This window comes from Sphaeramia orbicularis, chromosome 8 (genome assembly GCF_902148855.1).
Source record: "Sphaeramia orbicularis chromosome 8, fSphaOr1.1, whole genome shotgun sequence".
NCBI lineage: Eukaryota > Metazoa > Chordata > Actinopteri > Kurtiformes > Apogonidae > Sphaeramia > Sphaeramia orbicularis.
Window position 1 is genome coordinate 49,049,292 of NC_043964.1, and position 16,656 is coordinate 49,065,947.

The following is a 16,656-nucleotide window of genomic DNA, read 5'->3' on the forward strand; positions in this document are numbered from 1 at the left end:
AGGACGTTAAAGCAACAACAAAGAACAAAATATGCACAGAAATACATTTTAAAATATCATGGTACACTGCCCAAAACAAACAAACAAACAAACAAACAAACAAACAAACAAACAAACAAACAAATAAATAAATAAATTTAACTCATAAAGACCTAGGGCTACTTTTGTTGCAGTTCCCAAATAAATTTTCTCTGTTTTTAACCTTTTTTAAGTGTTTTATCAGCATTTATTTTAATGTTATGCTCTGTATTTTAAGTATTTTAACCCTTTAACTACCAGACTAAGAGGAACCTGATAAGGAACCTGATGAGTAACTCAACCATATGGTTGAGCGGGCAGTTATTAAGTGGAAATTATGTATTTTACTATATTTAATTCACTGATCTTGTATATGTTCATAAAAGCTCAAAGTTAAATTGAGGGTTATATCAAAAAAGAGAGAACTGAGGAAAAAATTACTTTTTCAGAAAATACATAATTAATTAAATATAATCCAAGTGTGTCCGTCCACTGTCATTGATCCAACTCCATGGGTTTTACTGGTGAATCAATGTTGTAGAAGATGATGGTGTTTCCACGTTCACTACAGAGCCTCTGAACGTCCAAATGGGTCATATCTGATAACCATGAAAAGATGAATAACTTTATTTTACACCAATTATTTACATGTATTGATAGGATTAGTGGTTCAACAGGTTCAAACATTTTAAATCAGTTGATGGTTTTGGCTGACAGTGGATCTTTGGGTCTTTATGGGTTCATTGGGCAGACTTTAGCCTTGACTATGTGAACCATTTGCTGTGGGATTGTTTATGCCAGGGGTGTTGAACTCCTTTTAGTTCAGGGGCCACATACAGCGGCCCACTTTGATCTCAAGTGTGTCGGACCATTAAAAACCTAACATAATAATATATAATAAATATTGTCCAACTCCAAACTTTTCTCTATGTTTTGGAGTCAAAAAAGTAAAATTACATTCTGAAAATACTTACATGTACAAACTGTGCTTTGAAAAAGTGTGAATAACATGAACAACTATGAACAAACTGAAACTTCTGGACAAAAATAAGTGTAATTTTAACAATATTGCACCTCAATTTATCATTTACACACGTACGTTACAACTTACAGGTTGCAGTGGATCCACAAATACACCAAACATTTAGTAACAGGCAGAATATTGTTCAAAATTACACTTATTTATCTCAATAAATTTCAGGTAGTTCATATTTGTTTAGGTTAGTCACATTTTTTGCAAAAGAATAGTTTGTAAATGTAAACATTTTCATGTAATTTTACTTGATTTACACTGAAACAAACAAAAAAGTTGTCATTATTTTAAAGTTATTATGATAGTATTTTTTTATTATGATTGGATTAGTCTGAAATGTGAAAGCAGAACTAAACTGATTTAACATTGATTGTTTATACCGTCAGTGTAAATTTTACATGACGATGACAACTAACGCCCAGCAGGTGGCAGTAATGCAACTGAGGGACGCTACATGGTTTTAAAACCAAGAAGAAGAAGGAGACGAATTAGTAGAAGAAGAAGAAGACGAAGAAGCTCAAACTGACTGGGTTGTGATTCTGAAAGTTATTTATAGTTACGGTATGTTTTCTTCTTTCCTTTTCCTCTTTTTTTCTTACCTTAATTATCCGATTCGCTGTTTCTCAGTCGTCAGTTTTGTAGACTATTGGTTAAACTGGAAGACAATTCTAAATAGTATTTAGTGGCAGGTTCACCGTCTTGTATCTGTTATATTTGACAGTTTGACAGGTGTAATTCACATTATCGAAAAAGTGCATTAACTGAGACAAAACAGGTCACCAGATATGTAAATGAGTAATTTTGGACAGTCATGTTCATGTTCCCTTCCACGGAAATACTAAGTAATCTGAATCCTTGTATGAATAAATACCTTGAATGTCACTGTTATTCTTTTACTTTACCACAAAAAATACACTCAAAGAAATGTTACATTGAGTTCCTGTAATGGAGCCACAGTAGTAAAATAATATTTTGGAATAATGTAACTATTTCAGTGAAGGAGTGTGACTTCTGATGGAGTCACTCTTTATTGCAGTATTAGGTACTACTTTATGATAACCCACATGGTGAATTTGCTCTTGGGCAGGGGTGTCAAACATGCGGCCCGGGGGCCAAATGCGGCCCGCCAAAGGTTCCAATCTGGCCCGCAGGATGAATTTGTGAAATTGCAAAAATTACACTGAAGATGATCACAGAAAATTGGGGTTCAGGTTCCACATACAGACCGGCAAAAATATGATCATAATAACCTAGAAATTCTTAAAACTCCAATTTTTTCTTTTTGTAAATGTCAATATTTTCATGTCATTTTCCTGTATTTACACTAAAATAAACTCTACAATTTCACAGAAAATGTAAATATTCTGAACAAATCTGAAAAACCTGAAATGTCTGAAGAAATGTAAGTGTACTTTTACTAATATTCTGCCTGTTACTGAATATTTAGTGTATTTGTAGATCCACTGTGATCTGTAAGTTGGAAGGAACATGACGTCAATGATAAACTGAGACAGAATATTGTTCAAATTGCACTGATTTTTCTGAAATTGTAGGTTGTTCATGTTCTTCACATTGTTTTAAAGGGCAGTTTGTAGATGTAAACTTTTTCATCATGTAAGGAAAGTTTGGAGCTGACATTATTTCTATAGAATTCTGTTATTATTTCACTGCTCCGGCCCACTGCAGACCAAATTTGGCTGAATTTGGCCCCTGAACTCAAATGAGTTTGACACCCATGCTCTTGGGGATCAATAAAATTCCTATGCACATGTATCTGTATACTTTATCCACCATATTGCTGCACACATTCATACTCACCCACTCTCTTTAAATCATTTTTTCTTTTCTTTTCATTTTATTCTTTTCTCTTTCCAACATATATATTGTTTTAACACAGTGAGTTTAACTGATGACCCATGTGTGTCTTCTCAGGTACACAGAAGCAAAGACTTGGGGTCTTCCTCTACCAGGTGATTGGCCATGAACAGTATTATTTTTCAGCATCATACTGTGCTGTCAGATGTTCACATGCTCCTACCCAATGCATGTCATCTTATGAGACGCCTCAACCGTGTTGGACAGCCAGGTGTGTGTATGGTTTTGGTATTCTTGTACACATGATCAGTGTTTCCAACTCTTAAGGAAAGTATCTATTGTATGTTGCTAGATGGCTTCATTGCCCAATTTGCATAATCATAGATGTGCATCAAATTGTAATGAATGATATAGGAGAGAGGAATAACATTGTGTTAGAGACAAAGAGTCAATATAAAAACACCCAAAATATGTTTAGAACCACAAATGAACTCTACTCTGTCAATTCTTGGGTTGTTTTATGTCCCAATTCCAACCCTCCTCTGTTATCCAGGCTTGAGGACCAGCTAAAGTGACCCAAAAGAGACACTTTGAAGGAGTTACTGTGGTTATTCATTTATTTGTTTGTGTAGATTTTATCTTCATTTCCTTCAGTTTGGTTTGGTTTCTTAACGTTATGGTCCACTTAGGAGACTACAACAAGTCGCGGTAAAACATGAACATTGTCAATCGTAACATGTCTAATTTTCAGTCTACATTAACAATCTAAATGAACCACAAAGAGACAATAGAGAAAACTGTCAATCTGAATGGGACTGATTTATATTCAGTGCAGTGATTTGTTTTAGACAAACAACAATACGTGCTTTTACGTCTGAGTCTCCAAAAGTATCCAATAACACCAGAAAAGGTTGATAGATTTGTAGCTAGTTGTTTTTTTGATAAAGAGCCTCTAGAGTGGTCTGAAAAATCACTAAATATATCAACAAAGTGGTTAAGTTGTCAACACTGACTTTTACAGGTAGGCAGACAGACCATGTGTTTTTATGAGTGACACAAAATCATTTAGTGTCATTTAGAGGAAAAATGTGTGTGTTTTGGTGTTTGAGTCACTTTTCAAAAGTTGCTAAAAGTTCCAGAAGAAATTATATAAGTAGCTAAATTTGTTGCTTGGTGCTTAAGTTGCTAGGGTAGTCTGGAAAGTTGCTAAATCTAGCAGCAAAAGTGCTACGTTGGCATCAAGGTGTGTGATCACATTTTTAGTTTGAGACCGTTGACTTCCCTGTTCAGACCTTGCATTATCATCAATCCTGGTGAATGCATCCCCTGTAGACAACTCCAGTGCAAGGTTTAAACCCACTCAGGGCACCTTACAGGACATGTTTGGAGGTGGTCTTTGACATTTATGTACACATTCTCCTAGCAGTCTACAGAAATGTGTCCCAGTACTGCCTACTCAGCTGATGGGCTCTGAATGCTAACAGTGGCATATTAAAGTGTTGTAAACATGTCTGAAATTTTCAAATAGAGATGTATTATGGAGTTATGCTTAAACATATGTGAATAATCCATCTTTGGAGGAAGGAGAATATCCTTGGTTCGTGTAATTGTAATATGAATTTTTTTTATTTATTTTTTTTGCATATTCCATATTGTTGGATCAAAGCTGCTGCAGTTTAGATTGTAATCCATATGGCAAGCTCAAGTAAATATAATGCATGTATATTTTGTGCCTATATCTCCACTCTCTGACTTGAATGTTTTCTTACACCCAGTCTTCCTATCAAAATTTGAGATCTTGTGTAATGGTCAAAAAGACGCCAGCAAAGACTCAACGAAAGAATCAGTGAAGGAATGTGAGGAAAAAGATAACCAAGAGGAAGATGATCAAAAAGACAAAAAATGTAAGCAAGAAAAACATAAAGAAGAAGAGGAAAGAAATACTCCTGTAGTTTTGGATGAAGATGGAGACCTTGATGTCACTCATCGGTAAGAAAACTCTCTTTTGTTTGTGCCCTTGTGTGACAGTACGCACAGATTGAATCTCCAATGTGTTTGGTTCTATTTTGACTGTGAAGATGTAGCAAACTATGAACAGTATTACAAAGAGAATTATTAATAATACTGGGTGATATTTAATATATTTGTCTTGTATAGATACACTTAGCTAGAGCTACAGTTATAAATTATTTTTGTAATTGATTAATCTATTGATTATTCTATTCAGTTCAATCAATTCAATCAATGATTATTTGAATAGGAGAAAGAAATAGTAAAAATGTAAAAAAGACACGTGAAAATGACAAAAAATAAACCTTGTCCTTTATTTCAGAACCAGCTCAAAGTACAGCCACAAAAAGTATAAAAGTAAAAGGACACATAAAAAATATCTATATAGAAATAACAATAATATAAAAGTATATATAAAAATATGTATCGATATAAACATCAACAAACTAGTGGTCCAATGACATCTCCAAACAATATGTGCACTGCAGTCTTCAACACATTTGGATCCAACTGACTAACAACTTAAGATGGAACTAACACAACTTTGTGTTGATCCTGCCATTATTGTCCGTGTGTCCATGTGAAACACCAGTGGAACCAATGTTTAAGGAAACCAAGCTTTTATTCAGGAAAACTGTAATTGATTTGAGTCAATGAATCGTTGCAGCTCTAATAATTAAAATGCCAGAGGCTTCAGGACGCCAGTCTACAAGGCAGTGGTTGATGCCACAGGGGTGTCAGTCATTTCCTAATCCATGGTCTAAGGACACATTCTAATAATAGATGTTTATTTTGGGATTGTTTTGGCCAGCAACTGTAAAGTGCTTTTGCTGCCCAGAAACGAAATAGTATTTTTTTTTCTCTCAATATCAGCCTCCCACTCCACAGGGCATTTGGCTCAACCGCACTGTAATCACAGAATTAAAAAAAAAAAAAAAAAGATATAATTTAATTTTACATCAATACTCTCTTATTTCCCCTTGGTCCTGTTTTGTTTTTATATAAATTTATATATATGTCGAGGCCCAAAACGGAATCTGGCCCGATTCAGAATCGGGCCGGCCCAGAATGGAATTCTATTCTAGGCCGGCCTAGAATGGAATCCTGCTGCTATAATGTTATTTTTATACCATGTTTAATGCAAATGATCTAAATTATTACAAAAATCAATACATGGAATTTGCAAATATGTGAAAAAAAATGAAACAAACAACATTTTAATTGTAAACTATAATACACTTTATTTACAAATAGAACCTAGTGGTACTCCCCACCAATATATAGTACCGTGAAATCGACTGAAATTGACAATAGTTAATATTAAGTATTAAGTATGTAAGACTGAAAATGTAAAATTATGACAAATTATGGAATTATGGATCATTTGCATTAAACATGGTATAAAAACGGTACTATATATTGGTGGGGAGTACCACTAGGTTCTATTTGTAAATAAAGTGTATTATAGTTTACAATTAAAATGTTGTTTGTTTCATTTTTTTTCACATATTTGCAAATTCCATGTATTGATTTTTGTAATAATTTAGATCATTTGCATTAAACATGGTATAAAAATAACATTATAGCAGCAGGATTCCATTCTAGGCCGGCCTAGAATAGAATTCCATTCTGGGCCGGCCCGATTCTGAATCGGGCCAGATTCCGTTTTGGGCCTCGACATATATATGTTGTGCCTTGCAAATTAGCATGAAGAATATTACAAAGAAAAGGATTAATAATACTGGATAATATTTCCTATTTTACTTAACTGTTTTTTCACTCCTTCAGGCCAACGAAAAACCCTGACCATAGTGGCCGAGATCTGGTCAATCCTGTCATCCTTTGCCAGTCAGACCCTGTATGGGACCCAGAAGAGGAAAACACTGACGATGATGATACTGTCTTGAAAGATGTTATAAGGATTGGTAAGAACATAAAGATCACATCATGTTCTCCGTAGTGAATCACCAGGTGTTTGCATCCTTTATCATCGTATGTGTATCATATATACTACTGTGCAAAAGTTTTAGGCAGCCTTTAGATTTGTTGGTTTTGCAGCGTTGAAATGAACATGCATATTTATTTCTCTGTCTCTTTTCTGCAGGTACAACAAGAAAATACAGGAAATATGTACACAGCCTTAAAAGACACACAAAAAACAGAACTAAATGGGTTCTAAAGGTTAAAGTCAGTGTTTAGTGTGACCCCATGACAAGAAGCAGCAAAAACCATTACATGTAGTATGTATAGCAGTAAAAACAAAAGTTTCAGTGAGTTAGTTTGTGTGTCTTTTAAGGCTGTGCACATATTTCCTGTATTTTCTTGTTGTATCTGAAGAAAAGAGACTGAGAAATAAATATGCATGTTAATTTCAACATTGCAAAAACAACAAATCTAAAGGCCGTCTAAAACTTTTGCACAGTACTGAATATGTGGACAGTGACACAAATTTTGTAGCTGTTCTTCTTTACACTACCATTGTGGATGTGAAATGAATCAAACAAGATACAACTGAAGTGTGTACTTTCAGCTTTAATTCAAGGGATTGAACAAAATATTGCTTTGACCATTTAGGAATTACAGCCATTTTATCTCCTAAAGACCCAAACATCCACCGTCGACTAAAACCTTCTACTGATCTAAAATATTTAATCACTGCTGATCCTCTAACCCTATCAATACATGTAAATAATTGGTGTAAAATGCAGTTTGTCATCTTTTCATGGTCATCAGATATGACTCATTGGGACGTTCAGAATCTCCGTATTAAATGTGTATACAACATTGGTTCATGTTGTAGTTCCATCTTCTACAACATTAACTCACCAGTAAAACCCATGGAGTTTGATAAATGACAGTGGATGGAGACACTTGGTTTATGTTCAGTTAATGATATATTTTATTGAAAAGTATTTGCACTTAACCAAAAAATAGATTGTCAGTACTGGCACTGTGTAAATGAAACAGACATGCCTATTTACATCCTGTTAGACTATGAATATGCCTTTGCTTGCTGGCAAAAATTGCGGCACCTACATGAAAAACACAAACTTAATGGTTATGGAGGTCAAGAAAATAGCAGCTCCACTTAACAGGTGCGATAGTGTTTAATGTCTGAATACTGTCTGTTTACAGAACACACTATGGCAACTCCCCTGGAAGATGTTGGCAAACAAGTGAGTGCCTATCCATTCTAACCTGGTAAATGTTGGATTTATTAGTTGCAGTCAGCTGTTGGAGCATGACAGCTGCTCCAGCAGACAGCTGTTTTATGTGGGAAATGGATTGACTCTGGACATATTTGGAAAACGATACTGAAAAAAATCCAGTCTTTGTTGCTTATTACTAAATCTTCTTGGTAGATCTAGGTTCAACTGGATGAGTTTTGCTCAAAACTCGTCCAGTTGTACGTAAAAGAACAATGACCTGGGCAAATGAGAACAGACTTATTATTAAATCCTTTCACCGCTTTTTATTAGCTGAAAAATATTCAAGGCATTGAACTTTAACTACACTGGTATAGTCATGAGTATTACTTGAATATTTGTTTGCATCCTGTTGGGTGCTAAAAAAAAATAGGCAGGTCAGTGTCTATGTATCCTTGAACTGACCTGAAAGATATCAAATATTAATAATGTCAGTCCCTAATGCTGAGCACCGGAGACTGACAGTAGGTAATCATTACACCATTTGTTTGTGTTTAATAAAGACATGAAGCTTTAATGAACGTGTCTAAACACACTGTGTTTGTCTATAGGTGTGACTTGGGTAATTGTTTTTTTTTCTCATCTAAGGTTTGGCGAGGGGCGTTGCTCTTAGCTGACTTCATCTTTTCAGTTCCACTTATGTTTAAAGGAGCCACCATCCTAGAGCTTGGAGCAGGAACAGGATTGACCAGTATTATCATGGCAACCTTAGCCAAAACAGTTTACTGCACAGGTATGTCTTAAATCACAGAAATGATTCTTACCATTTTCATGCCTGATATGAAGAATTTTTCCTGAATGTTTTTATTCCTCTTTAGGCATGAAAAAAAACAATGCAATTGAAAGTTTTTTTTATTAAGAACATATTTTTCATGGTGTTACAAAAAATATCCACTCAGCTGGACACCATGCGTTGAAATACTTACTTAACAAACCAATATCAGAAAGTGATATACTGTGTGAAATCTATGAAATAAAAACATTTTTAATGCTGCTAATCAGATGTTTTCTCAAATTTTAACATATTCTAATACTAGTTGAGATGTGGAAGAAACAGACATGGACACAGGATTGCAGTTCGGAGAGTATCAGAGAATCTCACTTTAATTCCAGTCTTTTATACATTTGAGTATGTGCTGTGGTACATGTGAATTCATGCCCATAAATTGAATTTTTGGCCATCACTACTTCTGGTAAATATTCAGCATTTCTGACTTCCGGTCAGCTATCTTGGTTATAAGTTTAAAAAAAAAAAAAAAAAAAAAAGCACTTCCCACAACTGGCCAACAGGTGGCAGGGTATAGGATGACCGTGAGCATCCACTGTGTTGGCTCATATGCAACTAAAACAACAGACCTTATGAATATGCTAGAGCAGTGGTTCTCAACCTTTTTTCAATGATGTACCCCCTGTGAAATATCTTTTCAGCCAAGTACCCCCTAACCAGCACAAAGCATCTTTGGTTGAAAAAAATGACTTAAAACAGAGTGCTGTGCCATCAGTGTCTGATTTATTAAACTTTGGAAGTCCATTTGTAGTAGTCTCTCTCGAACTATTTGGAAATAAAAAGATATAACTAAAAAATGAAAGAAAGAATTAACTTAGTTATAAATAAAGATTTGTGCACAAAAAAATAATTCTCAGCATAAAGTGTCCTCCTTTGGGATCATAGTAAAGATCTGTTCTCAAAAAGAAATCATTAACTTAATTTTAAATAAAGGCAGAAACTGCTAAAAATAATAATAATAAAAAAAATTATCATCTTAAAATATCTATTTAATAATTAAAAAGAAGACTGACAACATTACCAGCTGTCAACACTGAATATTGCATTGTTGCACTGAACTGAGTGTTTTTGCATTTAGTCAGACATTTTAGTGAGACACAGGCTTGTGCTTCGCTGAGGATCTTTGTCATTCTTGGTGGCAGGGAGGCAACTGCTGTGATCAAGCTCTTTATTTTTAAAGGATTTTTGCATGGATACTACTTTTGAAATATATTTTAAAATCTCACGTATCCCCTGGAGTGCCTTCACGTACCCCCAGGGGTACATGTACCCCCATTTGCGAACCACTGTACTAGAGGATGCCAAGGACATTAATCCATTTCCTTCATCTACTGTTTATTTAACTGTTGTTTGTTTTCATATCCAACTAATTCCGTAAAGCCCTGTAAGGCAACTTTGTTGTGATATAGGGCTCTACAAATAAAATTGAATTGAATTGAACTGAATAGAGAACAGCTATTGAATAGCTGTCCACTGTAGTGACCACTATGCATGAAAGGGTTAAACTTAACCCAACTTCTTCACATTTTATTATGGATTACACTGTAACTCTAATATCTGCATAAATCTTATCTTTAATATGTAATATATCACATATATTTTCCTATTTAGGAAGTCTATTGATATGTCTGCCCTACAGTCAGTTGCCCTATTCGGATGGCACTAGTATTACCTGTGGAACTGTGGTCATTTGTGATAATTGTGGAGGACGGCTGTGGTCTTCATCCCACATAAATCTGCCATGTCCATAATTGTCCACAATTCCAAGTGACCTACCCAGTGTCAGCAAACACAGATGGTATTATTCCCATCCAAATCAACACCTCTGTAATTTGATGGATATGCACCCATTATATGCATTATTTTCTACCTATTTAATGACTAATGATGATAGTGGCTGAGCTGGTGATGATAAATGAAAGTTTTTAAAGTATTTTAGGTCAAAATACAAGAGGCTCATATCACCATATAATAAGGACATGCGCTAAAATCTTTCAGGAGAATGACGTCGGAAAAGATGGTGAGATAAATGACAAGCATGAAAGCTACAGTAAGGAACATTTTTCTGTCTTTCAAGAGTTATATGAAAGTGTTTAAACTGCCCTTGATGTAAGAGCTGAAAAATAATGCCAGTAAATTCAAGCAAAAAACAGACTTCACTTACCCCGTGTCAATGTGCCGTATGAACTTTCTAAATCACCAGAGGTCGACAGGTTATACTAGTACCGGTGAATACGGCTAATGCTTAAAACAGGGGTGTCGAACATACAGTGCACAGGCCAAAACTGTATTGATAATCAAGGATGTCAAAATGACTGTTGTCCCCATACAGCCCAGTTTGATCTCAGGTGGGTCAGACCAGTAAAATACTATCATCATAAGTTATAAATAATGACAACTTCAAACTTTTCTCTATTTTGTTTTTTTTTAGTGTAAAGAAGTAAAATTACATGATAATATAACATTTACAAACTGTTCTCTCACAAAAATGTGACTAACCTGAACAAAAATGAACAATCTAAAATGTCTTAAGAGAAATAAGTAGAATTTAACCAATATTCTGCCTGTTATTAAATGTTTTGTGTATTCGTAGATCCACTGTGATCTGTAATTTGTAATGTACATGTGTAAATGATAAACTGAGACATATATTGTTAAAACTGCATTTATTTTTCTTAAGACCTTTCAAGTTGTTCACGTTTTAACATTTTTAAGATGTTGTAGATGTAAACATTTTCATAATGTAATTTTAATTTTTTCACTGTTATTTCTTTACTGGTCCGTCCCACTTCAGATCATATTGGGCTGAATGTGAAACCTGAACTAAAATGACTTGAACACCCATGGATTAAAATAAAAGCTGTGAATGGATTTGCATACATCTTAATGTTTGTTTTTATGACTCAAATACTTTATGTTGTGTTGCAGATGTGGGAGAAGACCTTCTAAACATGTGCAAGAAGAATGTAACATTAAATAAACATCTGATAGAACCCACAGGTATGATATCAGTTTTCCTTCTAAATAAGAATTCTTCCCTCTGTCAGTAGGGCAGTAGAAAACCTACCTGTCCATTTTCAATGATTGCCATGTGCCCTGTCTGCGGGTGGAATAGAAATAATAAACCTGTCTAGAGGAACATGAGCCACATAAACTTAACCAATTTATGAACTAAAATATCAAAAGCTTACCTCCTGGAGTAATAAACACTAAAAACAAGACATACTTTTCAGTTTTGTTTTGTTTTGTTTTTTCACACACACATATATATATATATATATATATATATATGTTTTTTTTTTTTTTTTTTTTTTTTTTAAATTAAAACACCGTACATACAATTTACCTGGCTTTATGATATATTTTTCGGAAACTCAGGTGGAGAAGTAAGGGTGAGACGACTGGACTGGCTCCAAAAAGACTTTTGCACAGGTAAAACTTTTTTTTTTTTTACTTATTATTCCCACTGGACATAATGTCTCAGTGCTGTGCTTTACAATCCCTCTGCAGCCCTGAACACATCTCTCACTTAAGAGTTTGCAACCTGACAAATGAAGATTACTTTCACTCATGCAGCATGTTCTCTTGCACCTATTTAAGACAGGACAATGGCTGCAGAAATGAGTAATTTACTGACTTCTTACTTAATTACTTGAATAGTTGTGTTTACATTTTCATCTTCATTTCCATTTAGATGCTGATGTGGAATTTAGCTGGACAGAGGAGGAAATAGCTGATATTCATAACAAGACGAAGTTCATCATTGCTGCAGATGGTACGTTATTACACTCCACCACTTATCTTGTTTTGTTTTTTTTTTAGTTATGAGTTGCAGTACATCCAGGTGGGACTTTTTAGTCTGACGAGTATCACTGAATCTCAACCAAATCTGGTCATATAGTGAGAAAATAATGTTACACAATCTGGATGTAACCAATTTAACTAAGTAAAAATGAGTTTTAAGAACCTTCTGCTGGATAATTACTGCAGTGATAAATATGTTATCGCCTTCAACAAGTTATTTAATCTTAACTGAGCAGCTTCTTACTACAACACATACAAAAGGTCCTGTGATCTGATGAGTCCAGATTGACCTTGTTCCAAAGTGACATCAGGGTGAGAAGTGATGCAGCTGTCATGTATAGTACGTACCACACACGCTTATGTGGGCAGTGTTAAGATCTGGGGTTTCTTCTTCTGTTTTAGCTTATTAGCTTACCAGCTGATAGGCCATAAGCTATTGTCATCATGCAGCATCCGGTGTCGTCGTCTGTCGTCGTCTGTCGTCGTCTGTCATCCGTTACAAAAATTTCAATCGTCTTCTTCTCCAAAACTACAATTTCGATTGATTTCAAACTTGGTATACAGCTTCTTTATGATGATGTCAACAAAAGTTAGTGAAATTATTTGGATCCGGATCTGATTCTGGATTTGGTGCAACTTTGAAAAATTTCCCCATTATAAGAGATAGGAAGTGGATCGATGCAATAACTCAGTAAATATAAATGATATCCAGTGTAAATTTCTACAGTACAGCTCTGATGGGGAGATGACCAAAACATAATGACCACATGCTGATCAGGATCTTCTTCTGGTTCTGGGAACTTATGGAAAATTTAACATGGGCTCTTATGGGGAAAAAATTTCAATCGTCTTCTTCTCCAAAACTACAGTTCTGATTGACTTCAACCTTGGTATACAGCTTGTTTATGATGATGTCAACACAAGGTATTGAAATTATTTCGATCTGGATCCAATTCTGGATTTGGTGTGACTTTGAAAAAATTTCCCATTATAAGGGATAGGAAGTGGATTGATCCAATAAGTCAGTAAATATCAATGATATCAAGTTGGAATTTGAATTTTTTACAGATCTGATTGGAATATGACCAAAACATGGGCTATTTCTGTGATATAATAAATACACCGAACTGGGTGATAATAAATGGCATCTGGATACATTTCCCAAAGCTTTTAATTTGGCCGGTAAGCTACAGGGCCATTGGTCCTACTTTCTTTCAGTTGGTCAGGTTTAGGTTCAGAATGTTCATGTGCCTAATATGGATGTAACGATTACCGGTATAACAATAGACCGCGGCAAAATTTCCGACAGTTAGTATTGCCGTTTAAATTCTAATTATTATGAAAACCGTGTTCGATTACCGCACTTTGAAAGTCACGGTAACACTGCTCATTTCCTCGAGAAGCAGCAGCACTCCAGGTGTGCATGTGCAGTTTGCAATATTTGACATCTGAAAACATGGTGGAAGGCACCTGCATAGACAGCACCACGGAAATTCGGGGATAGCAGGCTCCCACTCGGACCCGGTCCGTCCAAGCGCCTGGACTTAGTTCGAGTGCACAGAGAGAGAGAGAGAGAGAGAGAGAGAGAGAGAGAGAGAGAGAAGAGAGAGAGAGAGAGAGAGAGAGAGAGAGAGAGAGAGAGAGAGAGAGAGAGAGAGAGAGAGAGAGAGAGAGAGAGAGAGAGAGAGAGAGAGAGAGAGAGATAGATGTATCTGAGTGCATGGACCCAGTCCATGCTCGTGTTAACCACTCCCCGGCCCCCACTGCTTCAGATCAGCAGCAGCACACTGCCCTGGGTCAAAACAATGCTAGGACGAATCATTCACCCCTTTTACACTGCGCTTCTGTTACGGGAATATTTCACCTTTATTTCGGAACGACATATGTCTAAACAAAAGGGTGGGGTCATTTGGTCCCACCTTTATCGCGGCTCTGTAACGCCTCTGGAGGTAATAACAGAGCTGTGATAAAGGTGGAATCTTGATTCCTCAACGCTATCTAAAAGGAGCACCTCTCATTCTGCAACCAAGGTGTTGTTTTGATGGCGTATGGCATGTGCTACCCCTGCGCCAGGGGGATTTAAAAATGAGCGTGGGCCATGTGCAGTAAACAAACATATCAACACGACCAGAAAGATGGCGAACTGGGGAGACACAGAGATCCGCCAGCTGTTGTCACTTCGGGCGGAGGACTCTATCCATACTAACATTTGTTGAATGGTGAAAGACAGGCCGATTCTGAAGAGGTTAGCAACACCACTATGCTCAGGGTTTTTCCAACACGGAAGTGATACATCACACTATACACTGTGCTGCGCCACCGCTGTTTTGATTCCGGAATGCAGGTCCGCTGTGTAAAAGTCCAGCCTGTCTCACCTCTGTTACTCCTTTGGCTTGGCTGTAGAAATCGGTCCGTGGTGGAAAGAAGGTGGGATCATCATCTCACCTTTTTTCTGGGATCTCTGTGTAAAAGTGGCAATTTAGCAACTTTCCAGACTAGCACGTATCACTTTTTTTTAATGTATCATGCAACAAATTTAGCTACTTTTAAAATTTGTTTTGAAACTTTAAGCAACTTTTGAAAAGTGTCTGAAACATTAAAACACACACACATTTGCTTGACCAGTACAGGTACACTTTAATCACTGCAATAATCATCCAATGGGAATGGCTCTTCCCTTTGCTTTGTTAAATCTAGGTGGTGGTATTTTTGGCTGGGCGGTACGACTAAACAATTATTTGCATTAACATTTACATTTATGTCCCCAGTTTGCTATGATGATGATCTCACAGATGGATTTTTTCGAACTCTGTACCAACTCTGCAGTAATTTTAATCATATCTGCCAAGTATTCATCTCTATAGAAAAAAGGTAAGATGCAAATGTTTAAATAAATGTATATATGTACTTTAACAGCTGTTATGGATGTGTGTAAGCCATCTGATAACTTATACACACACACACACACACACACATATGTATGTTGTATATCCTGTATTATGCTGAAATAGTGTAATTTGATGTCTTACAAGGATGAACTTCACCCTGCGCCACATGGATGTTTCTTGTGAGGCTTATGACCATTTCCGCCACTGTCTGTTTCAACTCCATGACCTGGTGGATGGAAAATGCAGATTCAGGGTGGAAGAAGTTTCTCCTGACTTTCCTCAGTGTCTTATGTATGAACGCATCGAGCAACTGGTAAGTGGAGCAGGCATTTATAAGATCCAAACCTCCAATATTTAATTTGGGTTTTTTTTTTTGTTGCAAATCATGTACTTTCATCAAAGGGCTTTACAATCTGTACACAATATAACACCCCACCTACTTCAACCTTTGGTTAGAGTAAACATGTATGTGAAGTTTATGAAAGGGGCAGCTTGCACACTAGAAAAACACCATCAGTACTGAAGGATACTTACAGGTTTTAGAGCAACATGTGCTCCCATCTAGACAATGTCGTTTTCAGAGGAGTCACTACATATTTACCAGACGACGCTGAGCTACAAACTGCCTCTATTTACAACAGCATGGCTCTGTAGTAGAAGTGTCAAGGTGTTGAACTGGCCTCGTCTGCATTGTAGGCTAATTCCACTAATCAAAAACACTTGATGCATCATGAAACAAACTAGTTTGGTAAGTATGGGATTCAGTGACTTAAGTGGTATGTGATTTTAGCTGTTTCTGTATTGGAGATCCAGCACTCTTCTGATTGTACTTGCCTATGTTTGGAAGTAAAAGTTTCTAGCCTACTTTAAGGCTGAGTTAAGATTCTTTATGAAAGAGCAGTCATTTATTCAAATAGACCTTACCTGTTATGGGCTCTAGTCATGTAATAAAAAAATCCAAGTAAATGAATAAACCTTTTTATTTTTTGCAGGAGCTGTGGAAGGTGACGGTCACTCCTCTTAGACTAGACTCGGACTGTGACTAGGATTCCCCTCTGCTGTCTTGAACAAATAAAATATGCATCTGACCTCTGA

At 36.0% G+C, this 16,656-nt stretch overlaps 1 protein-coding gene across 1 annotated transcript; it reads left to right on the forward strand.

Annotated features, from left to right (window-relative positions):
* Window positions 1-1,541: 1,541 nt before the first annotated feature.
* mettl22 (methyltransferase 22, Kin17 lysine) lies at window positions 1,542-16,656 on the forward strand. The gene is made up of 12 exons (XM_030142163.1): window positions 1,542-1,612; window positions 2,984-3,137; window positions 4,642-4,855; window positions 6,665-6,801; window positions 8,012-8,052; window positions 8,671-8,815; window positions 11,798-11,869; window positions 12,248-12,301; window positions 12,564-12,644; window positions 15,442-15,544; window positions 15,706-15,874; window positions 16,554-16,656. Exons 2-12 carry the CDS (start codon window positions 3,032-3,034, stop codon window positions 16,605-16,607), a joined length of 1,176 nt encoding a protein of 391 aa, XP_029998023.1. The 5' UTR covers window positions 1,542-1,612; window positions 2,984-3,031; the 3' UTR covers window positions 16,608-16,656.